Source organism: Meles meles, chromosome 1, assembly GCF_922984935.1.
Source record: "Meles meles chromosome 1, mMelMel3.1 paternal haplotype, whole genome shotgun sequence".
Lineage (NCBI taxonomy): Eukaryota > Metazoa > Chordata > Mammalia > Carnivora > Mustelidae > Meles > Meles meles.
The window spans coordinates 168,255,375-168,281,636 of NC_060066.1; the positions used below are offsets into that span (position 1 = coordinate 168,255,375).

General features: G+C 35.2%; 1 protein-coding gene and 1 non-coding gene across 2 annotated transcripts in view; both read right to left on the reverse strand.

Moving 5' to 3' along the window:
- The window catches only part of HOOK1 (hook microtubule tethering protein 1), a 66,786-nt gene that overhangs the window by 25,374 nt on the left and 15,150 nt on the right, over window positions 1-26,262 (reverse strand). The window contains exons 6-12 of the mRNA XM_046021672.1: window positions 21,034-21,101; window positions 19,391-19,453; window positions 17,452-17,535; window positions 9,762-9,928; window positions 3,559-3,699; window positions 2,026-2,227; window positions 1,154-1,264 (exon numbers count right to left, since the gene is read on the reverse strand). Coding sequence (XP_045877628.1) covers window positions 1,154-1,264; window positions 2,026-2,227; window positions 3,559-3,699; window positions 9,762-9,928; window positions 17,452-17,535; window positions 19,391-19,453; window positions 21,034-21,101 — 836 coding nt within the window. The remainder of the gene's footprint in view (window positions 1-1,153; window positions 1,265-2,025; window positions 2,228-3,558; window positions 3,700-9,761; window positions 9,929-17,451; window positions 17,536-19,390; window positions 19,454-21,033; window positions 21,102-26,262) is intronic.
- Window positions 18,563-18,690, reverse strand: LOC123928870. The gene has a single exon (XR_006815837.1). It is a non-coding gene; the product is annotated as a U6atac minor spliceosomal RNA (small nuclear RNA).

Consider the following 26,262-nt stretch of genomic DNA (forward strand, 5'->3'; position numbering starts at 1 on the left):
TGAGAAGGAACTTATATCCAGAATCTATAAAGAGCTCTTACAATTCAATAATAAAGCAAATAACCTAGAAAAAACATGAGTAAGGGCTTTGAAGAGACGTATCTCCAGGGAAGACATACAAATGGCCAAAAAGTACATGAAAAGATGCTCAACATCATTAGTCATTAGGGAAATACAAGTCAAAGCCACAATAACATACCACTTCATACTCACTAGGATAGCTAAAATTAAAAGTCTGATAAATGTTGGCAAGGATATGCAGAAATTAAAAACCTTTAGAAATTCCTGAGAATGAAAAATGGTTCACCTACTTTAGAAAACAGCATGGTAGCTCCTTGAATGGTTAAACATAGTTACCATATGACCAGCAGTACCATGCCTAGGTATGTACTCAAATGAAAATACATGTCTACATAAAAATGTGTAAATAAATGTTCATAGCCACATTATTTAGTAGCCCAAATGTCCACAAAATGATGAATGGATAAATAAAATGTGGTATGTCTATAGAATGGAGTATCATTCAGCATTAAAACAAAGTACTGATTCATGCTATGACATGGATGAACTTTGAAAGCATTAAAGCTACGTGAAGGCATCTAGTCACAAAACTGACACAGTGTAGGATAACATATTTGGACAGACTGGGCAAATCTGCAGAGACAGAAAGTAGATTAATGGTTGCAAAGGCTGAGGGGAGGGGAGCCAGAATGCACGGCGGCTGCCAGTAGGCACACTAACGAGGTGATGATAATGCTCTAAAATGTGCCTGTGGTGAGGGCTGCACAACTAGGAATACACTAACAACCACTGAATCGTGCACTTCCAGTGGGTGAAATTTATGGTATATAAATATCTCAATAAAGCCGCTAAAAAATAAAATCTATGGCTCTTGCTCTCAAGAAGCCGATGGTCTAGAATGAGAAAACATGCAGTGAGACATATGGCCTTGCCTCTGTGACTTCATCTTCCCTCATGAAGGAGTAACAACACTGCACAGTAAATTTCTACTACTTTCTTCTACAGCAACACTTGGATTTGGAGTAAGACAGAAGATTTGATTTACATGACTTCCATTTTTAGACGCAAGGATAATATTAAACACTAAAAAGAGAAGACAGACATATTACTCATCAACTATATTCATGTGTACCTCCTTTTCCTTAAGTAAAGCTTCATGTTTTTCTTCAAGCCGCTTCATTTCAAATGCTAGTGTATCTGCCCTTTTGGATTCAGAGGAAAGTTTATTGTGAAGATCTTGAACCTTTTGTCAGAAACAAAAGTAGATAACAAAAGTATATAATATTAAGTTTTTAGAGCTTAATAAATGAGAAACTGATTGGAAATAAAATCTATAATAAGAATATAATAACTAATCTTAAATAGCTGTTGAAATAGTATGTAAATAAGAGCCTAAATTTTAAAATACCCAAATAATAATTTAGTTAAAAAAAAAATCAGTCTTCTATTCCCATGTTTCTCCAGGTTGCCAGATAAGTAGCAAAACAGAATATCACCAGTTATAGCTCCATTCTCTAGGCAATTACTACTGGTTACCAGAAATGTCAATAAGCAATAAAATGCCCAAAAACATATATAAGCTCAGAAAACAGTAAAAAGGGAAAGACCTAGATAACTTAAATTCAATTATCAACCCTGGATTTAAAATTACAGGTAGAAGAAATCTATCATTAAGTTCACAGCCAACTATAGGCAATGTTTCTTCAAATCTCTATCATTCTGAAAGCATCAAAAGGAATCAAAAGAAAGTTGAGCTCTTTTGATTTTATTTAAAAAAATTAAGATATTTTCTGGGGTGCCTGGGTGGCTCAGTCATTGGGTGTCTGCCTTCGGCTCAGGTCATGATTCCAGAGTCCTGGGATCGAGCCCCGCATCGGGCTCCCTGCTCAGCGGGAAGCCTTCTTCTCCCTCTCCCACTCCACCTGCTTGTGTTCCCTCTCTCACTGTGTCTCTCTGTCAAATAAATAAATAAAATCTTAAAAAAAAATTAAGATATTTTCTTACCTGCCTCTTGTATGTTTCTAACTGTGTACGTGCCGCATTTGCCTTCTTCAATTCTTCTTCTAAGCTGACTGTATTATGCATATACATCATGTTTGTTTCTTGTAAAGTTTTCACCTGCTTGCGAAGGTCATTCAGATCTTGTAGTTTCTGACGATATATCTCAACTGTTGACTCTAGTTTATTTGCTTTATCAGAGGTGGCCCTACGATAATAAAGACTGCACATTAATGGGTAAGAACTAGTAAATGCATAAAGAAATTTTATTCTATCTGTAAAATTAGTCAACCAGATAAACAATCAATTGGCTGGAACAAGAAAAAAAAGGAATGAAGAAAGAAAGAAAATGAAAAAGACAGACAAAAGAAATAAACTTTGTGGGAACTTTGGAAAAAGACTAAAATCCATCATTGAACCTTCTTTTTGCAAAGGTATCAAAACAAAAATGTCTTGAATTTGGCACACTAAATTATCAAACCATTTCATACAGCACAATGTGTAAAAAAGAATGGTTTTACAAATGCAACTGAACAATTCTAGGCTCCTCTGTAGCTTATAGGCCAATATGCTTTGTGTCTAGCATTTAGTAAGTATTTGATACATTTAGGAGTTGACTCAACTCACAATTTGTCTGACAAAGCACTTTGATTTAGAGTTGTATCTACCTGACCAACTGGGCTAGAGCAAAAGTAAATACATAAACCAAATCACTTTCCATCACATGCAGGTTCAAACATATGGGTATAAATATTTTATTTCAAATGGACAGAAAAACTGTGCAACAAAATGGCCCATTAAGAAAATTTAACAGAAAATATAAAGAGTATATAGATAGTCTATTTGCTTAACATTCCATAGGCAAAAGCCAAATAAAAATTTTATATATTGTCAAAGAGAATAAGAGAACCTTGGGATAACCCTGAAATAAATATTAAAAGATATTTACCTATATCTATTTTATATCAAATGCCAAAACATGAATTGAGAATGCTTTCCCTTATGTAAAAATTCACAAGATACACTAATGAGTACAAGGAGATCAAGCTAAATGTACCTAAAGGTGACTCCCAGCTTACACAGTTTTAAGAAAAAGGTATTATTTTGGGTTTATGAATTTTAACATGAAATTGTGCTACCACGGGTAGCTTAGTTGGTTGGGTATGTTCGACTCAATTTTGGCTAGGGTCATGATCTCACAGTTGTCAGACTGGACCCCATGTCTGGGTCTGCGCTAAGAGTGGAACCTACTTGGGATTCTTTCTCTCCCTCTCCCTCTACTCCTGCCCTCCCTTCATCCTCCCTCTCTTAAAAAAAAAAAAAAAAACAAAAAAAAAACTGCTAAAAGAATTGAATATTATCCTTAAACTTCAGTTACCATCAACAAGTATAAAATAAGTAAAGACTAAGAGCCTGGATAAAAACTGATCAGTACTTCATACACAGGAATCACCTAAGAATCCCTGATTAGACTGTGGAATACCAAAATGACTAACGAACAACTTAGAAGTGACATCATTATATTTAGATACGCCATACCTAAGAACATCTATTTCATCTTTCAGGGCTCTTGTTTCTTCAGCAAGACTAGTCAGTTCATCATTCCTATGCTGAAATTCAATTAGTTGCTTTTCAAGTTCTTCACAGTGAACACGGTAATCATCCTTTGCAGCTTCAAGCCTTGAGTAAAGAAAACAAGTACTTATAATATGATTTTCATCATTTGTTTTCTTACTGAGACTTGTGCTTCGCAAGGCATACTTTAAGAAAATTTTTTTAAGATTCCACACTCAAAAGAAAGGCTAAAGGATTAAAACACTTCCAGCTCCTGGATTTGAAACTGGCTGAGAATAAACTTAATGTTCTGAATTTTTATTTTCACTTCTGAAACACTGTGCTTTATTATCTCTAACTCTAGTAAGAGTTTTAATATCTCAAAAGATGAAGATAAAATATGTAGATATTTATTAAAATTACTCAAAAATATATATCACATGAGAAGTGATAAAATAGTAACTCTAAGTAGACTATAATAAGTTAAGGATAAATACTTAAACTCTATAGCAACAACAAAAAGTAAAAAGACACTATAGTGAATAAAGTCAAATATTTAAACAAGTATTTAATTTACTCAACGGAATGCAGAAAAGAAAAACAAAAGGATATGACAAACGAAAAAGAGCGAACTGACAGACCTAAATACAACCATAACAAAAATTACATAAAAAGGGAAACAGACTACACACCAATTAAAAAGGCAGAAACCATCACACTAGATAACAAAGCAAGGCTCAAATATATGCTAATAACAAGAGATGGTTTAAATATAACGGCACAGATAGATTAAAAAGATTTTTAAAAACACCATGCAAACAGTAAGCAAAAGAAACTGGGGTGGTTATGTTGGCATCAAACAAAATAAATTTTTAGACAAGAATATTATTAAAGATAGAGATATTTCAATAAAAGGATCAAATCAGTAGAAAGCCATATCATAAATATGTATATGCCTAAAACAGCTTTAAAATACATGAAGCAAAAACTGACAGAATCAAAGCCAGAAATCCACAAACCCACAATCATTCTTTAATACCAGTCTCCAATAAATGACAGAAACAAAAATATTAGTAAAAATACAGAAGCGCTCTGAACACTATTAACCAACTTAATTTGACACATATAGAACATGTCAGTCAAAAATGACAGAATACACATCCTCTGCAAGTTCAGATGGAACAGTCATCACAATAAACATGCCGAGCAATAAAATAATATTAATGAGAATCTAAAGACTGAGATCTCGTGAAGTACGTTCTCTAACCATAAGAGACTTAAATTTGAAATGAGCCCACAACAAGAAGTCTAGAAAAGCCTCCAGTACTTGGAAATAAAACAACACATTTCCAAATAACACAAGTCAAGGAAGTTATCACAAAGGAAATTAGAATATATTTCAGAATGAATAACAACAGAAAGACAGGCAGTCAAACTTTGAGGACCCAGCTAAACCAGTGCTTAGAGGAAAATTTACAGTTTTAAAGGCTTATATTAGAAATGAAGAAAGGCTTGAAATCAATCATCCAAGTTTCAACCTTAAGAGTCCAGAAAAAGAACAGCAAATTAAATCCAAAGTAAGTAAATGGAAAGAAAGAAAGAACAGAAATCTAAAACTAGTAATATGGGAAGCTAACAAAGTATTTGAAAATATTAATAAAATTGATGAAACCCTAGTAAGAATGATCAAGAAAAATGAGAAAAAACACAAATTACCGATATCAGGAAAGAAAAAGTGAATATCAATATAGCTTCCACAGTCATTAAAAGGACGATAAGAGAATATTATCAACAACTTTATGCCAATAAATTCAACAACTTAAATGAAATAAACATATACCTTGAAAAGCACAACTTATCAAACTGACATAAATGGAACAGAAAACCTGAGAAGCCCTATGACTACTAACAAAACTGTATTTGTCATCAAAAGCCCTTTCACAAAACTATAGGTTGATTGCTTTACTGATAAATTTTACCAAATATTTAAGGAAGAAATATTATTCTTACATAAACTCTTTCAGAAAATAGAGGAGGAGAGAATACTTCCCAATTATTCTATGAGACTAGAAGAACTCTGACAATAAAACCTGAAAAAGATATTACAAGAGAAAAAAAGTTATAGACCAATATATGAAGACAATCAAAAAAATTCTTTCAACATATCAGCAAACCAAATCCAGTCATATATATGCAGAATAATAAGTATGACCAAACTGATCTAACCATGAAATATAAGACTGTTCAACATTCAAAAAATTAAATGATCATAATAAAAGAATGAAAAAGAAAAACTACACTGTCATTTCAAGATGTAGAAAAATCATTTGTCAAAAATCATACCAATTAATGATAAAAACTCTCAGCAGCCAGAAATAAAGGGGAACTCCTCCAAAATGATAAAAAGCACATTAGAAAACTCTACAGCGAGTATTATACTTGATGGTACTTAACTGAATGTTTTCCCCCTAAGACCTGGAACAAAGTAAGATGTCTGTTCTTGCTAAATGAAGGAAAAACAAATAGAGGGCAGAAATAATAAAAGGAAGATGTAAAGCTCCGTTAATGATGAGATGATTGAGGATGCCTTAGATTTTCTACATAAACAAATTACTAGAATCAATAAGTGATCTAGGAAACTTTATAAGACATAAAAGTTTCAAAATAAAAGATCAATTTCAATATATAAAAAAATCACTTGTACATATTTGTAGCCACTTTTCAGAATAACTTTAATTGCATATGTAATAGCATCTACTTGGGAATAAATTTAGTAAAACACATACAAGACTTCTCCACTGGAAACAACACAACACTGCTGAGACAAATTAAAGATTTAAACAAATGAAGATACCATATTCGTAGAAATTCTCAATATAGTTCAGACATCAATTTTATACAACATAAATCATAATCACAAAAGGTTTTTTAAATAGAAACTGACTAGCTCTCAATTGTAAATGAAAATGCAGAAGACTTGGAATAGCCAAAACAAATTTTGAAAAGAAAGAACAAAGTTGGAATACTTATACTACCTGATTTTAAGCTTATTCTAGAGCTAAAGTAATCAAGACCATACCATATAGGTATAAAGACAAACAGATAAAGGGAAAAGAATTAAAAAGTCCAGAAAATGACCCAAATTTTATGGTTATATCATTTTTCACAAAGGTACAAAGCAATGTGGAGTAAAACTAAAATTTTTTTGAATGATACTGTAACAACTACATACCCATATGGAAAATAAAAATAAAGCTTGACTGTACACTATTTTTATTTAAAAATTCAATTCAAGATGGACCATAGACTTACATGTAAAAGACAACACCACAGACTCACATGTAAAAGACAACACTGTGAAGGTTCTAGAAGAGAATGGTAGAAAGTATCTTCATGGCACGGAAGTAGACAAAGATTTCTTGGGCAGTACACAAAAACACTAATATTAAAAATATCGATAAAGTAGACTTCATCTAAGAATTTCTACTCATTGAAAGATACCATTTAAAAAATGCAAAGGCAAGCCACAGAATGAGTGAAAAAAAAATATTACCACACACATATTTGACAAAGGACTTGCACCCAGATTTTAAAAAATTCCTACAACTAATTGATATTGACAAATAACCCAATTTAAAAACAGGTCAGCAGTATGAAAGACAACTCACCAAGATACATTTCTAGTAAGCACATGAACAGGGCTTATCACATCACTGGTTATCAGGAAAATGCCAATTAAAGCCCTAAGGAGATACTACTACACTCTTCCTGAACTATTTAGTTAAAAAGATAAGAATTATGCTATGCAGGCAGAACAACTAGAGCAACGAGAGCAGAGTCTGCTCATGGAAGGATAAAATGTTATGACCACTGTGGAAAATGGTTAGGCAGTGTCTTTTAAATTAAACACAGTACTACTATATAACTCGGCAATACCACTATATATTTACCAGTGAGAAATAAGAAAAAATATGTCTACAAAAAGTCTTGTATTACAATGTTCAGACTAGTTTTACTTAAAACCTGGAAACCCAAATGCCCATGATCTAAAGGAAAATCGGTAACTAAAAGTGTGTATAGGGGCACCTGGGTGGCTCAGTGGGTTAAGCTTCTGCCTTCGGCTCAGGTCATAGTGTCAGGGTCCTGGGATCGAGCCCTGCATTGGGCTCTCTGCTCAGCAGGGAATCTGCTTCCCCTGCCCCCCACCTGCCTCTCTGCCTACTTGTGATCTATCAGATAAATAAATAAAATCTTTAAAAAATAAATAAATAAAAGTGTGTATAATGTGGAATAATTCCAAATATTTGAATACAACTCAGCCATATAAAAAATAATGAATTACAGATACATTCAAAACATAGATGAAGGCTCACAAACATGCTGAGCAACGGAAGCCAGTCACCAAAGAGTTCATACTGCATGATTCAGTTAATGTAACATTCTAGACCAGAGAAAACTCATCTATAGTAAAAAATAATCACAAGAGTACTTAGCCTCTGGGAGGTAGGTGTTGACTGGGAAAAAGCATAAAGGAACTTTCATCTCTAATACGTAAATCTTACCTTGCAAAAGAACTGTAAACATACTGAAGTCTTATTAATAGTTTGCTTAAGACAAAGGTAAGGTTAGCAATTCTTAAATTACTTTCTCTGTGTTTTGGGATTGAGTATATGAGTAAATATACTGAGGAAAATGGGAGCCAGCTTTCTCATCACTGGAGAAGGGGTTTCCAGTATGGAAATGGAGAAGATCAGAATGAACCACGAAAACACAGAACTGAAATGAAAGATATCAAAATGAGCTCACTGCTCACAGTGAGAGACATAAAAACCAATGCAGACATGTGTATATACAAGCATATGAACACAAGCAGGTGTAAATGTGAACACAAGCAAGCATACTTCTTAGCTCTGTACACTAAAGGGGCCTACAAGCAATGACAGAAAAACTCGTGGAACACTAGATCTTTGTTTCTAAATAACACCGTTCATAAAAGGAATTAGAGATCCTTAAAGAAATGGCCTACTGCAGGGTGGGGAAAGGAAGAGATGAGTCTAGAATATTTTGTTGCACCCGAAAGTAAGAAAGTGCTCAAAGGACAGTAACCAGTTGAAAGGCCACAGGGGCCAACTCAAAGCGTTCCCAGTGGTCAAATCTGGGACAATTTCACCATTAAATTAATGATGATAGCTACGGATTTATAGATCATTAAGAAAGAATCCATTAATAAATGCAGCGCATGATCCTGGATTGGATTCTGAACCAGGAAAAAAAAAACAGTCATAAAGGACAATGAGACAACTAATGGAATTTGAATATAATCTGAGGATTAGATAATAATATTGTATCAATGACAGATTCCCTAATTTTAATCACTATACTATGGTTTAAAAGGGAGTTCTTTTTGTTTTAGGAAATACATGCCAAAGTATCTAGGGATAAAGGTGCATGGCTCCAACTTACTCTCAAGTGGTTCAGAAAAAAAACGCAAATCCGTAAGAACATGTAGAGTGATAGCTAAAGCAAATGGGGAAAAAATGCAAAACAATCGTGGAATCTGTGTAAAAGGAAAAAAGGAGTTCTTTGCACTGTTCTTGCAACTGTTTTTGTGTTTAAGTTTGATATTATAATAAAAAAAGGAACAAAAAGTCCTGGAGTGCAATTAGAGTGCCTACTCTCAAGACCTTATAGCTCCAGGCTCAGCAGCAAGCACAAGAGACAATGATTATTAAAGGCAAGATGTGTAACACCTTCTTTTTTTTCCCAAAGAAGAAACATAAAAGTTAAAAGAGAAAGCATTTTTTTAGCGTAAGATTTCCATTTTTTCCATTTATCATCAGGTTCCCTCTCCTCCAGAAGAAAAGCCCCATTCTCCCCAGGCCTCAGCAGTCACTCCCTTCAACTCCTACTGCACTTGCACAGGGCTTCACTTAGCCCTTATTACAAGTTATTTTGAATTGTTTTGATTTTACAGACATCCCACTTGCCTACCTAGCTTGCAAGCCCTGTGAAGGCAGGAACCGCCTGTACCACTAGGTATTTTCAGAGCTGGATTAGTGTCCTAAGCATGCTATAAAGCTCCAGGATGCTACAGCATACTGTAAAATGCTTAATAAGTAGTTGTTGATAGGATTTTACAGTTCTAGTTTAACAGAACTCTGTGGAAGGATTTTTACTAAAAATGCTACCTGAAGTTTTCTTCCTGTAATTGTTCTAGCTGTAACTGTGCATGAAAATACTTTTTTGCAACCATTGTATTTGGATCATCAAAAGAGCCATCCAACTGATCAAGTTTTTCATTCATCATCTCATTCTCAGAAACTAGTGAATTCTTTTCATCTTGAAGTGCAGTCACCTAAAAAATAAATAAACAGAAGAATCAATACCAAAAAACCTTAGAGTCCAGAGTTCACATTATAATTGTGACTAAGGCAATAAATTAGTTTGGTCAATCAGACTAGACAATTTTTAAGGATCCTTCCAAATCTGGAATTCTGGATATAAGAGGTTTGAGTCAAAAAAAAAAAAAATAATTTGATTTTTATTACTTTATTAATATATTTGTTAATTTATTAACTAAATACGGAGAAAACAGAGTTAATTCACATAAGGAGAATATTTTCAAAATAATGTGCTTGCCTAGTTTTGGGAAGAGTATCATTATAAGTCTCTAAAATTATGTACCGATAAACTTCAAAAAATTAATTTGTTCCCCTTTTAGTTATAAATTTGCTATTAGGATGTTGTTACCTCCTAAGCCAAAATACACACACGTTTATGCACAGTTAGTTTAGGTTCACAGTAGAAAATTATCAGTTACATATCATGCCTTCAGGGACAAGCACATTATTTCATTAATGAATCAATAACAAAAAGCTGAATTACAATCATTTGCACATTAACACTCTTTGCTTACATTTTAAAATGGATAAAAATATGTAATTTTAGAACCACAACAATATCAGTATCTGACATGCTGTTATTTTACTTACATTTTTATGCAACTACTTTTTCTTTTCCATTTAAAAATGTCTTTAAAAATTTATAGGTAGGCTGTAACCCTTAAGAAGACCAGTTTATATATGATTTTATTAAGATCTGTTTGAAAAAAATGAATCTTTGACCTCTTATGACTTTCAACATATTACTACATAGTCTTGTGATTATTTTCAATAGGTATAATTAAATCCACCCAGTTATGTGAATGAGACTATATACTGACACACACAACTGGTAATAGGAAATTAAAGTCAAGTGAGTGCCTTTATTTTTTTTAATTTAATTTTATGCTTTTTTCAGTGTTTCAAAATTCATTGTTTATACACCACACCCAGTGCTCCAAGCAATACGTGCCCACCATAATACCCAGCACCAGGTTCACCCAATCCCCACTCCCCTTCCCTCCAAAACTGTCAGTTTGTTTCTCAGAGTCCACAGTCCCTCATGGTTTGTCTCCCTGTCCGATTTCCCCCAACTCACTTCTCCTCTCCATCTCCCAGGGTCTTCCGTGTTAGTCCTTAGCTCCACAAGTTGTGGTAATTGACTCTCTCTGCCTGACATATTTCACTCAGCATAATCTCTTCCAGTCCCATCCATGTTGATACAAAAGTTGGGTATTAACCCTTTCTGATGGAGGCATAATACTCCATTGTATATACAGACCATATCTTCTTTTTTTTTTTTTAAAGAGTCAAACCAAGAAACAGACTCTTAACTCTATATTTTTATTTATTTGACAGACAGAGATCACAGGTAGGCAGAGAGGCAGACAGAGAGAGAGGAAGGGAAGCAGGCTCCCTGCTGAGCAGAGAGCCCCATGCGGGGCTCGATCCCAGGACCCTGGGATCATGACCTGAGCTGAAGGCAGAGGCTTTAACCCACTGAGCCACCCAGGCGCCCCCAGACCATATCTTCTTTATCCATTTGTCCACTGAAGGGCATCTTGGCTCTTTCCACAGTTTGGTGACTGTGGCCATTGCTGCTTCAAACATTGGGGTACAGATGGACCTTCTGTTTACTGCATCTGTATCTTTCCGGTAAATATCCAGCAATGCAATTGCAGAGTCATAGGGTAGCTCAATTTTTAATTCTTAAGGAATCTCCAAAATGTTTTCCAAAGTAGCTGCACCAACTTGCATTCCTACCAACAATATAAGAGGGTTCCCCTTTCTCCACATCCTCACCAAGACTTGTTTACTGTCTCGGTAATTTTGGCCATTCTAATTAGTGTAAGGTGGTATCTCAATGCGGTTTGGATGTGAATCTCCCTGATAGCTAATGATGATGAACATTTTTTCATGTGTCTGTTAGCCATTTGTATGTCTCCTTTGGAGAAGTGTCTGTTCATGTCTTCTGCCGTGTCTGTTGAGTTTGAGGAGTTCTTTATAGATCTTGGATATCAGCCCTTTGTAGTGTCATTTGTGAATATCTTCTCCCATTCTGTGGGTTGCCTCTTTATTTTGTTGACTGTTTCCTTTGCTTTGCAGAAGCTTTTGATCTTGATGAAGTCCTAAAAGTTCATTTTTGCTTTTGTTTCCTTTGTCTTTGGAGACATGTCTTAAAAGAAGTTGCTATGGCTGATGTCGAAGAGGTTACCACCTATGTTCTCCTCTAGAACTTTGATGGAGTCCTGTCTCACATTGAGGCCTTTCACCCATTTAGAGTTTATCTTCGTGTATGGTTTAAGAGAATTATCCAGTTTCATTCTTCTACACATAGCTGTCCAATTTTCCCAGCACCATTTATTGAAGAGACTTTTTTCCACTGTATATTTTTTTCCTGCTTTATCAAAGATTATTTGACGATGGAGTTGAGAGTCCTTATCTGGGCTCTCTACTCTATTGCACTGGTCTATGTGTCTGTTTTTATGCCAGTACCATGTTGGCTTGGTGATCACAGCTTGGAAATAAAACTTGAAATCAGGCAACGTGTTGCCCTCAGTTTTGTTTTCCTTTTCAACATTTCCTTAGCTATCTGGGTTCTCTTCCAGTTCCATACAAATTTTAGGATTATTTATTCCAGCACTTTGAAAAATATCGGTGGAATTTTGATCAGGATGGCACTGAAAGTATAGATTGCTCTAGGCAGTATAGACATTTTAACAATGTTTATTCTTCTGATCCATGAGCATGGAAAGCTCTTCCATCTTTTCATGTCTTTTTCAATTTCTTTCATGAGTGTTCTGTAGTTCCTTGAGTAAAGATCCTTTACCTCTTTGGTTAGCTTGATTCCCAGGTATCTTATGGTTCTTGGTGCTATAGTAAATGGAATCGATTCTCTAATTTCCCTTTCTATATTTTCATTGTTAGTGTATGAGAAAACAACTGATTTCTGTACATTGATTTTGTATCCTGCCACATTACTGAATTGCTGTATGAGTTCTAGTAGATTGGGAGCGAGGTGATTTGGGTTTTCCATTTAAAGTATCATGTCATCTGCGAAGAGAGAGTTTGAATTCTTCTTTGCCAATCTGAATATCTTTTTCTTTCTTTTTGTTGTCTGTTTGCTGTTGCTAGGACTTCTAGTACTATGTTGAGTAAGAGTGATGAGAGTGGGCATCCTTGTCATGTTCCTGATCTCAAAGGGAAGGCTACCAGCTCTTCCCCATTGAGGATGATATTCGCTGTGGGCTTTTTTCATAGATAGATTTTATGAAGTTGAGGAATGTTCCCTAATCCCTATACTTTGAAGCGTTTTAATCAGGAACGGATGCTGTAGCTGGTCAAATGCTTTTTCTGCATCAATTGAGAGGACCATATGGTTCTCTCTTCTCTTACTGATTTGTTCTATGACATTAATTGATTTGCGAATGCTGAATCACCCTTGCATCCCAGGGATAAATCCCACCTGGTCATGCTAGATAATCTTTTTAATGTACTGTTGGATCCTATTAGCTACAATCTTGTTGAGAATCTTGGCATCCATATTCATCAGGGATATTAGTCTGAAATTCTCCTTTTTGGTGGGGTCTTTGCCTGGTTTGGGGATCAGAATAAGCTGGCTTCATAGAAAGAGTCTGGAAGCTTTCCTTCTATTTTTTGAAATGGCTTCGGGAGAACAGGTATTATTTTTTCTTTGAATGTTTGGTAGAATTCCCCAGGGGATCTGTCAGGTCCTGGGCTCTTGTTTTTTGGGAGGTTTCTGACCACTGCTTCAATCTCCTTACTAGATACTGGTCTATTCAGGTTGTCAATTTCTTCCTGATTCAGTCTGGGAAGTGTATAGGTTTCCAAGAATGCATCCATTTTTTCTAGGTTGCTTAATTTACTGGCATATAACTGTTGATAATAATTTCTGATGATTGTTTCTACTTCCTTGGCTTAGTCGTGATCTCTCCCCTTTCATTCACAATTTTATTAACTTGGGTCTTCTCTCTTTTCTTTTGGATTAGTTTGGTCAGTGGTTTATTGAGCTTATTGATTCTTTCAAAGAATCAACTTCTAGTTTCGTTGATGTGTTCTACTGTATCTCTAGTTTCTATCTCAATGATCTCTGCTCTAATCTTGATTATTTCCCTTCTTATGCATGGGATTGGCTTAATTTGTTGCTGGTTTTCCAGTTCTTTAAGGTGTAAAGAGAGCCTGTGCATTCTGAATTTTTTTTTATTTTTTTGAGGGAGGCTTGGATGGCTATGTATTTCCGCCTTAGGAATGCCTTTGCTGTATCCCAAAGGTTTTGGACTAAAGTGTCTTCATTCTTGTTGGTTTCCATGAATTGTTTAAGTTCTTCTTTGATATCCTGGTTGATCCAAACATTCTTAAGCAGGGTGGTCTTAGGGTGCCTGGGAGGCTCAGCGGGTTAAAGCCTCTGCCTTCGGCTCAGGTCATGATTTCAGGGTCCTGGGATTGAGCCCCCCATCGGGCTCTCTGCTCAGCAGGGGAGCCTGCTTCCCCTCTCTCTCTCTGCCTCTCTGCCTACTTGTGATCTCTCTCTCTCAGTCAAATGATAAACAAAATCTTTAAAAAAAAAAAAAAAAAGAGAGAGGAGGGTGGTCTTTAGCTTCCCAGTGTTTGAAATCCTTCCAAATTTTTTCTTGTGGTTGAGTTCCAGTTTCAAAGCATTGTGGTCTGAGTATATGCAGGGAATAATCTCAGTCTTTTGGTATTAGTTGAGTCCTGATTTGTGACCCAGTATGTGGTCTTCTGGAGAAAGTTCCATGTGCGCTTGAGAAGAATGAGTATCCTGTCTTTAAATACAGTATAGGCAGGTTACAGACACTGTCCTCCAAATGAGCAACACAAAGGCTTGGAAAAATGTCCCCAGACAGACTGCAGGAGAAAGAAGCTTCTCTTCCTAAATTTAAGGCATGCATCCATCCTTGCCATGCAAGCAGTTTAGTGACTATTACTTAACATGTACAATCCTAAAGGACTGAGATACACAAAAGAATGAAGAGTTTGAACCCTCCGTATCTTTAGGGTAGAAATGTAAATAATTATGCAACAGAAAATGTTCAAGGTGCTTTGAAGGGAGCATACCATAAGGTGGGGGTGGGGCACAAAGAGAAGAGTAGCTCATTCTAGCTGGAGGGAAGAGACTGTCACAAAAAGATCAACTGAAGAAAAACAATACCCTCCGTCTTCCAAAAATGGGTCAGAACCCTCTAAAGAAGGCAGAGGAACAAGGGCAAATTTAGTTTTCAACACCTGGTGTATAATCAACCTGGTTCCTATCCATGTTTTACAATGCATGTTCAGAGCTACCTTTAACCACAGACTGAAGGAAGGGGTAGTAAACAGGCAAATTCCTTGTGCCACCCGGTCCGTCTATGCCTTAGAAGGTCCAGTAGTGGGTTCTAGACATCTCCTTTAACAAGCTCCCATGGTTATACTTTCTTTAGGTCATAGTGTACCCGCCTTTATCCCTCCCTGTTTTGTTTTTTTTTTTTCTTCTATTTCTTTGTTTCTCTCCTTTTTTGCCATCTCTCACCCTCTCTCTTTCTGAGCTATTTAAGGGACAGAAACATTCAAAAAGTTTAAAAAAAAAAGTCTCATTTTCTTATATCACCCAGATTTAACTTAATTCTTGTATACCATCTGCATAGTTAAGAAGAATGAAATATAAAATTCTATAGCTAGAGCTCCCCTTTATCACATTAGAGTCTGAACCACCACCTTGGACAAGTTCTAGAACTTATCTTATACAATGGTGGGCAGGAATATGTTTTCTCTACCACATCATGAGCAAGAATGACGGGCCACTGCTCCGGCAGTAAGTGAAGGACTGCTTCCTATTGCTGCCAGCTGGTAGGAAGAAAGGCTGGGAAAGGCAGAATAAAAGCCACCGGCAAACACGTCAGAACTTGCCTGAAGGCCCCATAATAATCCCAACTGGAACAGAACCAGATGGCCAAATCAGAGTTTCTCAAAACTTCACATCAAAATGTCACATGGAGGGGTGCCTGGGTGGCTCAGTGGGTTAAGCCGCTGCCTTCGGCTCAGGTCATGATCTCAGGGTCCTGGGATCGAGCCCCGCATCGGGCTCTCTGCTCAGCAGGAAGCCTGCTTCCTCCTCTCTCTCTCTGCCTGCCTCTCTGCCTACTTGTGATCTCTCTCTGTGTGTCAAATAAATAAATAAAATCTTTAAAAAAAAAAAAAAAAGAAAACTGAAAGAAGCAAAGGGTGGCTTCCCTCCTGATTGGGTAGACTGCAGTGAGAAGTATCAAGATTTCTGTGGACCCCCCAACCCCCACATGGGCTAGGAATAAAGGTGGTGAGATCAAGCCCCATGTTGCTCTGTGAGAAGTCTGAGATTCTCTCCTCCTCCCTAGGCCCCTTCCCCTACTCATGCTTTCTCTCTCAAAAATAAATAAATAAAATCTGAAACATAGCTTTGTCCAAACACAGGACTGATTTTTTTTAAAGTTAAGGTTGAAAGGATTCCAGTGCTGTCACTGCCTTAAACAGCTGAGTCACTTTGACCCACGTCCCTTTTCTCCTTATTTGCAAGTCCTTAAGGATTAGAAATATTACTCAGCCCTATCATTATAGATATTTACCTCATCAAGCAAGGATAATACTACTACAACCCTTGTTCCTTATCTTCATACTTTGCAGAGAGTAAATTATTTATGTAACTCATTATTTGAACAAAAACATGCAATTTACATACAGCATATTACGATGGTACATCTACTCTTTTGCATAATTTTTCGAGACTTACTGCATAAATTTTGCATATGCATTTTCATATAACAATAACAATACATGCAAACACACATAGCACTTATGTGTGTCAGGTCCTGCTCTAAGTGCTTGACATATATTAACTCATTTAATCCTCATAATCACTCTGGAGATACATACTATTATCATATCATTTCTATAAAGAAATTAAGTAATTTGCCTGAGAGGACACAATCAGCTAGTAGCATGGCCTGGTCTAAGTGGGCTGGTTTTGACAATCTACCCCACTACTAACTACTGTCTCTCATAGTAAGTTTATTTTGCCAACACGTATGTGCATATGAACTCAAGAATTATATACACGTGTTCAGATACACGCATGTTAGCAAAACTTACTTAGTACTCGCATTTATGGGGGGGGGGGTCCAAGCACTTTTAAATACTTCCATAAATGACCTCACTTATATATTCACACTCTCTGCAGTTGATATTTTAATTTCTTCTTTTTATGAAAGAACCTAAAGGCTCATCTAAATACCTGAAATTCTAGAGTTAAAATGATTTTCTCAAAGTAAATTTTCAACAGAGAAAAATGATTATGAAATTCATACTTGAATATTCAAGCCTGTAACAAATACTTTAAATTTGCCCTCCATGAAATGAAACCCAACCTCCAAAACACTTTATCAGTGAATTATTTACAATAAAACCTTTGTAAAGAGGACCTTTTTCCCAGACTGGTTCTTTTCCGCACCTGCATATCTAGTTCTTGGCATCTTTGCCTCAGTTCTTCTTTTTCTGCTAGTGCTTCTTGAAGTTCTTCCAATGCCCTTTTAAGCTGAAACACAAAATGTCCTGATTCTTAATAAGACGTGTTTTGACACAAATTGAAAAATATATAAAAGTATATACACTATATTAAACATGGTTACGAAAATGTATTAACAAGTCTCCATTTGAAACTTTCTAGGGCTACCAAGCCAATTACACAATATAGGAAAAGGACTGAGCACAGTGTCTCTGGCACATAGTGGACACTCAATAAATAACTGACCACTCAGGGTCGGCAGGAAGAGTTTAAGGTAGTGGCCTTATGCAAACAGACAGTCATGTGACATGTGAAATAGCTGTTTGGGTAATGGGAAAAGGTGTTGATTAGTACAGAACAATGGTGAAGTGCCTAACTGTGGATGGAAAGCATGCATTTATATGACCCCAATTCAAACAAATGGCTGTGCTTTTCTCAACAGTGCTCAACTGCATGGATGTAGCAGTAAAGAAGGCATTCATTATAGTTTTGATTTGCATTTCCCTGATGATCAGTGATGTTCAGCCTCTTCTCATGTGTCTGCTGGGCATCTGCAAGTCTTCTTTGGAAAAATGTCTATTCATGTCTTCTGCTCATTTTTTAATTGGATTATTTGTTCTTTGAATTTTATAAGTTAACTATAGAGAACAAGCTGATGGTTACCAGAAGGGAAATGGGTTGGGGGATTGGTGAAACAGGCCATGGGAAGTAAGGAGGGCACTTGTCATGATGAGCACGGGGTGGTGTATGGAACTGCTGAATCACTATACTGTACACCTGAGACCAATATTACACAGTATGTTAACTAACTGGACTTTACATAAAAACTTTTCAAAAATTCACCTATTAACAAGTAAGTCTCAATGTTGTTTTTCTGTCAATAATATTCACACAGTCTCATTAAAGTTTAAGGCTATAGTCCCACAGCAATAAAATTTTATGTAAATCTTTATGAAAAAAATTTTTGGTTCAATGTGCATTTTTAAAAAACTGAAATATCATTAACATACAGTATCACATTAGTTTCAGGTATACAACATAATGATTCAATAACAACAATGAAACGATGTTCAGATGCCATGAAATAGGTGGCAACACCTTAACTATGTCGTGTGCTATCAGGCCCAAGGGCCTCTTCCACCCTTGTCAAAGGAAGTGCTAACCTCCTCCCCTTTCACAGAACACTCCTTATGAAATATTTAAACCACAGCATATTAGAGGATATTGTTTAATTTCATCACAAAAAACTTAGAAAAAACACAGTATGTTTAAATTCAAGTAAAAATTTCATAGAAAAACTTTTGAAATATTTCATGAGAGAGAGGTGATACTCATGAAAAACAGATGTTCAAAAATATAACAGAAATAGCACTAGATGCATTTGCCTGTCATTATACCCTTTCCCCTACAACCCAGACTGGGTTACATATCAGAGGAGAGTGTCTTTTTGCCCACGTAAAACAGGCATGTCATAGAACCAGGGAAAAGAGCCCTGAGCACAGGGTCTTGGAACTGTTTCTTCAACAAGACAAAAATTATATTAACTTATTAGATAAATTAGAAATCAGCAGAATTTTTACATTATCTACTATTAACAGTGTAACCATCTAGAATGAGCCACATATGTATTACAAGTTTCAGAAGAAAAGTTCAATGTCACTCAACTCTTTAAACATGAGCATAGAAAATTCTGGAGACCAACACTACTTGCAGTCATGAAGGAATGCATAATAATAATCAGCTGAACTATTACAGAATAAACAACCTAAATTTCATGGAGAAAAATATTCTTGTATATGTTCTCCAATGAAAGCCTTATGATACTAATTGACCAAGCAACTGTATGACTGTTTTCAACATTTTCCCCAGTTCCTGAGATACTCACCTGTTGCTCTAATTCTCCAACAGCATCATTTGTAGGAGAGCTCAATATTTCTTTACTCATCAACTAGGAAATTAAAATAGTAAACTTAAGTACAATAAAGAGATGTTATGAAGTAAAAAATAGGCTTACTTGAAAGGAGAGTAAGATGTTTTACAGTTAGTTTTCTTTTGTCATAATTTGATGAACCTTAGAATATTACTCAAATAAAAATTTTATTAGAGGCTTAAGCTAAATAACACAATGTTCAACCATTACATCAGTGAGAACATCAGAAGTAAAGTGTACTTGAAATACAGAAATATATTTAAAATACCTATATACTGAAAAATTACAATCCAAGTTCTAAAAGATGAACTACTAAATAAAATTGATAAAAAATAATAATAAAGATCCTTCCATAAAATAACATTTTTAAAATACTGCCTTTAAATGAGTGATATGGTAAAATTCCTAATCTGAGAAATCATTTTTAAAGTAGGGATTACAGGGCACCTGGGTGGCTCAGTGGGTTAAAGCCTCTGCTTTCAGCTCAGGTCATGGTCCCAGGGTCCTGGCATGGAGCCCCACATCAGGCTCTCTGCTCAGCAGGGAGCCTGCTTCTCTCTCTCTCTGCCTGCCTCTCTGCCTACTTGTGTGATCTCTGTCTGTCAAATAAATAAATAAAATCTTAAAAAAAAATAAAGTAGGAATTACAATTATAGGAAGAAAAAGGAGCCTATAAAAAATAACATTTTTGAACCTGAAAGGCAAATTTATGGTTGTGATGCTTTAAATTCAAGCCAACAATGCAAACTCAGAGCGCACAAACTAACTTCCTGTGAGAGGTCTCCCTCCCAACCATGCCCCTGCCAAACTATGCTTGCCCTCCCTAATCCCTAGGTTTCTTCTGCATTCCACATCATCTCAGTCCTTCAGGCTGATGTTAAGAATCAACATGTACCATGTGAATTCTGAATCCTTCTGGATGACTTTATACAACTGGACTGCCTTGAATCCAGGCTACCTGGCTTCCAAACATATCACCCACCATATCTGCTCACAGTACTAACGTTCTGAAAATGAACACAAGATATATTTACACACACACTTTACCATTTTGAGAAAGACTGTTCTCATTAGCAGGAAAAAAGAAGAAATAAAAATTCTTTTCTGGTTAGAGGTTGTTTATCCTGCTTAGGGGAAGTTATCTAAGGGAATCTGACATTATAATCTTTTAAAATACAGAAGTACTAAAATTGGGCTTGAAGTCTTTTTAAGATATTCTAGGTAGGGGCGCCTGGGTGGCTCAGTGGGTTAAGGCCTCTGCCTTCGGCTCAGGTCATGATCCCAGGGTCCTGGGATGGAGCCCCGCATCAGGCTCTCTGCTCGGCAGGGAGCCTGCTTCCTCCTCTCTCTCTCTCTGCCTGCTTCTCTACCTGCTTGTGATCTCTGTCTGTCAAATAAATAAAATAAAATCTTAAAAAAAAAATTAAAAAAAAAAAAAAAGAAAAGAAGGGAAGACGCACTAGCTTAAGATAAGTAAACCTGCTGCAAAGGGCCAGTTTGTACAAATAGAAAAACTTACATCCATAAAATTTATGTGAAAAATTTTGTGTCATGTGGTTAAGGATTTTCATACATATGTAAACAAAACAAAAACTTACCTCTTGAATAGCAGTCATGACCACATGTTGAACAGATTCCTCCAGCGTCATGATATTTTGAATATGTTCTGTGATTCAAAAACAAACAAATCTGATAAAAATCTACTCTTTACCCATGGAACTTTAGTCATTTGATTAACAGCATAACAGTTCACTTATCATACACACTTCTTCTTTATGCAAGTATTTTTCCACAAGAAATATGCCCATTAAAATCAGATAATCAGAACTGAAAATATTCGTATTTTTAAACGTTTTATTTTTCCTAAAGAAGAAACCTCTAATTTTCTTATAAGGAAGAGAAAGAGAAGAAATGTTAATCTTAAAACAATTATGGCAACTTCCTCCCTGTTGTTAGATACTCAGTATTACAGGATGAATCCATACATATTTAGTGAATTCCTAAATCTTCGGCCTAGAAAGTTACATTTTATCACCTACTTAGTTCATTTCAGGAAGGCTTTTAAAGAAGGACTTATATAACCTCCTTAAACACGTGCTCAATATTCATCAAGACTCATCTATGCCTAACCACACACAGGCAGTAAGTTGATTCTGTCCCAATAAGAAATGAGGAACCATAAGAAAAAGTGTTTCATATTTTTGCATATTTCATTTTGCATATTTCATATATTTGCATAATCCACTATAATTATGTTCTCCAGCTAAAACAATTTCCAAAAAATTCCAAATTAAAAAAAAAAAACTTCCTATTTTCAAATACTTTTATTGTTTTAATGATTGTTCTGGAAAACTTCTGAAAGTTCTCTGTCTTTGTTTTATTTGCAAAGCCAAGAACCAGACAAAGATTCTGATAGATTCTGGTATGCACCTGACCACTAAGTAGGGAGTGGTTGGGAAAGGGGAAGAATTAAGTAGAGAAAGGACAGAGATGCAATCGTTTCCTTTAACTGGATTTTCTGGAAAATGGAGTGTTTCAAGCCTGCTGAAACCTTCAAAAAAAATTATTTCTTTTCCCCACCAAGATAAACAGGGTACTATTAGCCAAACAAATTCACTCTTTCAAAACTGAGATTATTGCTATACCTTGGAATCATTTTGAACTCAATTCTCCCTACAATGTATAAAGGTGTGTTAAAAAAAGAAAGAAAGGAAAAGAACATACATACAAGGAGGCTAAACAACATGCTATTCAACTATCAATGGGTTAAAAAAGAAATCAGAGGAAATAAAAAAAAAAATACATGGAGACACAACGGTAACCAAAACACAAAGTCCAAAATCTTTGGAACTTAGAACTTAGAACTGCAAAAGCAGTTCTAAGACGGAAGTTTATAGTGAACCAGGCCCACCTCAAGAAACAAGTCTCAAGCAACGTAACCGTATACCTAAAGAAACTAGGAAAGGAAGAATAAACAAAAGCCAAAGATGGTTGAAGAAAGGAAATAATAAAGATTAGAGTGAAAAAAAGACACTAAAAAACCATAGAAATGATCAATGAAACCATGAGCTGATTATTTAAAAACATAAAACTGAGAAGCCTTTAACCAGTTTCATCAAAAAAAAACAAAAAATAAAACAAAACACAGAGTCAACTCAAATAAATAAAATCAGAAATGGTCCGCCTGGGTGGCTCAGTTTGTTAAGCAACTGCCTTCAGCTCAGATTATGATCCCAGAGTCCCAGGATCTAGTCCCACATCGGGCTCCCAGCTCCATGGGGAGTCTGCTTCTCCCTCTGTCCTTCTCCCCTCTCATTCTCTCTCTCTCTCTTTCTCTCTAATAAATAAATTTTTTAAAAAATTTTAAAAAATCAGAAATGAAGGAGAAACAGTAACTGACAACCACAGAAATACAAAGAATTACAAGAGAATATTTTGAAAAATTAAATGCAACATATTAGACAACCTTTAAGAAATGGATAAATTCCTAGAAACATACAATTTTTCAAAATGGAATCAGGAAGAAATAAAAAAATTTAAACAGACCTATCCTAAGTAATAAAACTGAATCAGTAATAAAAAAAAAATAACTCCCAATAAACAAACATCCAAAACCAGCTGGCTTCACAGATAAATTCTACCAAACATTAAAAGAGTAGTTAATACCTATTCTTATCAAACTATTCCAAAAAAATAGGAGGAAAACTTCCAAATTCATTCTATGAGGCAGGCATGACCTTTATATCAAAACCAGGCAGAGACACTACAGAAAAAGAAAATTAGAGGTCAATATCTCTGATGATCATAGATGCAAAAATTCTCAACAAAATATTAGCAAACCACATTCAATAATACATTAAAAGGAACATTCACCATGATTAAGTGAGCTTTATTCAGGGACCCAAAGGTGGTTCAGTATTCACAAATCAATGTGATACATCATATCAACAAGAGGAAAGATAAAAACCATGTGATCATCTCAATAGATGCAGAAAATCATTTGACAAAGTACAATATTCACTCATGATAAAAAACCTCAACAAAGTAGGTTTAGAGAGAACGTATGACAACATAATAAAGGACATATCTAAAAATCCCAGAGGTAACATCATGCTTAATGGTAAAACATTGAAAGTTTTTCCTCAAGATCAATATCAAGATAAGGATTTCCATTCTCACTACTTTTATTTGACATAGTACTGGAAGTCCTCACTGCAAAAAGCAGACAAGAAAGGAAGCAAAAGGCACCTAAAGTGGTAAAGAAGAAGTTAAACTGTTACTATTTGCAGATGACATGCTACTATATATAGAAAACACTAATGATTCTACCATTTTCTACCAAAAAACTATCAGAACTAATAAACAAATTCAGTTGCAGGATACAAAATTAATATATAGAAATCTGTTGTGTTTCTATATACTAATAATGAAGAAGCAGGAACAGATATTAAGAAAATCCCACTTACAACTGCACCAAAATAAAATACCTAGGAATAAATTTAACCAAGGAAGTGAAAGACTTATATTCTGAAATCTTTAAGAAATTGATGAAAGAAATTGAAGATGACACAAACCAATAGAAAGATATACCATACTCACAGACTGAAGGAATTAATACTGTTAAAATGTCCATAATATCCAAAGCCATCTACAGATTCATTGCAATCCCTATCAAAATATCAACAGCATTTTTCAAAGAAGTAAAACAAATAACCCTAAAACTCTATGGAATCACAAGAAACCTTGAATATCCAAAGCAATCTTGAGAAAGAACAAGGCTGGAGGTATCAGAATCCCAGATTTCAAGACATACTACAAAGATATAGTAATCAAAATAGTCTGGTACTGGCTTAACAACAGACACATAGATAACTGCAAAAGGATAGAGAGCCTAGAAATAAACCCACACCAATATGGCCAATTAATCTATGACAAAGGAGGCAAGAATATATAATGGAGTAAAGACAGTTTCTTCAATAAGTGATGCTGGGAAAACTAGACAGCTACATGTGAAATAATGAAACTGGACCCCTTTCTTACACTCTCAAAATGGATTGAAGACCTAAAGGTGAGACCCAAAACCATAAAATTCCTAACAGAAAACACAGGCTGTAATCTCTTGGACTTAGCAACATATTTATGGATATGTCTCCTCAGCCAAGGGAAACATAAGCAAAAACAAACTATTGGGACTATACAAAACTAAAAGCATTTCCATAGCAAAGGGAACCATCAACAAAGCGAAAAGGCAACCTACTAAACAGGAGAAGATATTTGCAAGTGATGTATCCAATAAGGGGTTAATATACAAAATGTACAAAAAACTACTACAACTCAACACCAAAGTACAAATGAGCAGAAGGCCTGAACATTTTTCCAGAAAATAAATACAAATGGTCATCAGATACAAGAAAAGATGATTAACAACATTAAAGAACGAGCAGAGGGCCTGAACATTTTTCCAGAAAATAAATACAAATGGTCATCTGATACATGAAAAGATGATTAACAACACTAGTCATCATAGAAATGTAAATCAAAACCACAATGAGATACTACCTCACAACAGTCAGAATGGCTAAAATAAAAAACACAAGAAACAAGTGTTGGCGAGGACGTGGAGAAAAAGGAACACTCGTGTACTACTGATAGGAATATAAATTGGTGCAGTCACTGTGGATGACAGTATGGAGGTTTCTCAAAAACAAAGAGAAATTCCATATGATCCAGTAATTCCACTGTTGGGTATTTACCCAAAGAAAACCAAAACACTAAATCAAAAAGATATATGCACCCCTATGTTTACTGCAGCATTATTTATAATAGCCAAGATATGAAAGCAACCCAAATGTCTGTCAATAGATAAATGAATAGAGAAGATGTAGTACACACACACACACACACACACACGCACACACACACACAATGGAGTATTACTCAGTCATAAAAGAATGAGATCTGGCATTTTCAACTACATGGATGGATCTAAAATGTATAACAGTAGGTGAGGTAAGCCAAATAAAGACAAATACCATATGATTTCACTTACATATGAAATCTAAAACAACAAAATAGAACGGAACAGAACAAAACCAACAAACTCTTAAAGAGCAAGCTGGTGGTTGTCAGAGAACAGGTGAGTGAGAGGATGGGTTAAACAGATAGAAGGGATTAAAAGGTACAAACTCCCACTCATAAAATAAATGAGTCACAGTGATAAAAAGTAGAGTGTAGGGAATATATTAAATAATATTGCAATAACATTGTATGGTGATAGATGGTAACTAAACTTATCTTGGTGAGCTCTGAGTAATGTACAGAATTGTCAAATCAATTATTATGCACCTGAAACTAATGAATGTCAATTATACGTTGATAAAAATAAAAAATAAAATAAAAAATTAAGCAAAAATACATTATAAATAACCAGTAACTGAAATAGAAATGAAGCATTAATTAAATAAAAAATAAGGATAAGAACAGAAAAATTCTAGATTTATAAATTAATTGCTATTTGTCAATATGTAATTAAACATTTATGGATGTTTACCATGAGCAAATTCTCCTTATTTTGTGGGAAAAAAACCAATATATAGATCTTTGACACTATTTCTTAGTGAAAAATAAATGCCTATCGAGAAACACTTGCCCTAGGAAAAAAAATAGGTAGCTGATGATAGAGATGGACTAATACCAAAGTTTTCTGATACCCAATCCTTGTTCTTTTTTATTAATAAACAATTAATTTCATATGTTTTCTTTTTCTCTGTCTTCAATTTGTTCTTACTGAATTTAACCTGTCTCATAGTCTTACTTCATTAGTTAGA